We start from the raw sequence: 1582 nt of genomic DNA on the forward strand, positions 1-1582 counted from the left end.
TGACCTTTGCCCGGTAAGGTTTCCACCTCCTGCCCTCCCTGGTGCCCTGGGCTGCAGTCAGGGTGTTCCTGGGTTGGGGGTACTCCAGTGGTGCTTTCAGCCCTGCCTTCATTGGCTTCCCCAGGGCCTCAAGGCAGTGGGGTGTTGAGGTACAGCTGCAGGTCCTTGGGGAGCAGGGAACCAGGAGCGGGGCCGTGGCCCCGAAGGCGCGGCTCCCCCCAGTGGCTGTGTGGACAGGCTGTGGGTTTTCCGTCTGCGCGCTCTGTGACCTGAATGTGCTGTTGTGTTTTTGTCTCTGGTCTGCCAGGGCCTGGGAGGAGTTCCACGGCCTGGTGAGCAGCAGCGGCCGCTGATCGGACGCTCCCCTCTGTCTCTCACACGCAGGGTAGGGCCTCGTCTCTCCGTCTTCTGTGTGCGCCTCTCCGCTGCAGGAGGGGCCTCCCCCGCTGGGCGCCCTCTCCATCCCACCCCCTGACCTCAGCCCGCACCGAGCTCCCTCCAGACTCGAGAAGCACCCTCGGGGTGAAGCTCTCTGCGCCTCTGTTTTCTCATGGGAAAGCATGTGCACTCACACAAGCACAGCGCCAAAAGAGCTCTTAGGCACTCTCATGACTAGAGGCAGCCCTGGAGCCTTGCTTTTGCACGCAGACCCCTGTCCCGAGGGGAGGGCTGCGTCGTTAGCTGCCGGTGGTCAGGTTGAGGACAACGCATATAAACGGGGGTTCCGCCCTGGAAGTGACGGGGTTCAGTGTCAGCACTGTGAGAGTCTCCCCACCAGGTCTTGCTGCAACCGACCGTCCATGTACTGGCTATGCGAGGCACAGGGTCAGTGGGAGTGTTCGTGGAAAGAATGTCTTTGTAGCAGAGGGGACCAGCGACTGAGTGGAACAGAAAGTGGGAGCATATTCCTGGCCAGAAGCTGTGTACCCGCCACCCCCACCCCAGTCCCTAAGAAATAGACTGTTCAAAAATTGGAATGGATCTGTCAATGGAAGTGGCTGTTTCCGAGTACCCTTGTCTCAGGAGGAAAATGAGGCTTTGCCAAGAGCAGGAGCCTTACCCTCCGACTGGCCAGCAGAGAGGGTGGCCTGGGGGGACAGTGCAGTGTCTGAGGGCCTGATGGAGCTGATGCCGGCTCAGCACCTGCACACATCAGTGCATCTGTGCCCAGCCCAGGGTACACCCTAAGGGCATGGGGTGCAAAGGGGAGCACTCCACAGGCACCCCCCAAGCAGACAGGGACCTGAGACGGCACTCACGCGATAGACTTGAAGCTCCTGTGTAAACCGCTCGCAGATTCACTTCCTCAGTTAACGGGTGTGTCATGCTACTTAAGCCTCGGGGCTGTTGCTGTTTCGGGGCTTTGCATGGCCTCCACTGCCACAAAGTATTGTCCTTTAGTGGGGCTGCAGTGACGCCCGGGTAGCTGCCTGGCGGAGGGCATGGGATGTGTACCAGACTGGGCCAGGTATGGCAAGCAGAGGTCTTTGGCTTGGGAGCACGATTACCCATGGTCACTTGGTGGGAGATTAGAGGCCCGTCTCCGAGGGAGAAAGGTGAGGTGGCTGTAAAGACTGGGAGC

The 1582-nt window shown here is 60.3% G+C and overlaps 1 protein-coding gene across 1 annotated transcript in view; it reads left to right on the top strand.

Moving 5' to 3' along the window:
* Positions 1 to 1582, top strand: part of EIF4E2 (eukaryotic translation initiation factor 4E family member 2) — a 27493-nt gene that overhangs the window by 22370 nt on the left and 3541 nt on the right. Inside the window, exon 9 of the mRNA XM_045294322.1 lies at positions 308 to 385. Coding sequence (XP_045150257.1) covers positions 308 to 353 — 46 coding nt within the window. The 3' untranslated portion in view covers positions 354 to 385. The remainder of the gene's footprint in view (positions 1 to 307; positions 386 to 1582) is intronic.

Source organism: Echinops telfairi, unplaced genomic scaffold, assembly GCF_000313985.2.
Source record: "Echinops telfairi isolate 266 unplaced genomic scaffold, ASM31398v2 ScPeMD7_3;HRSCAF=10, whole genome shotgun sequence".
NCBI lineage: Eukaryota > Metazoa > Chordata > Mammalia > Afrosoricida > Tenrecidae > Echinops > Echinops telfairi.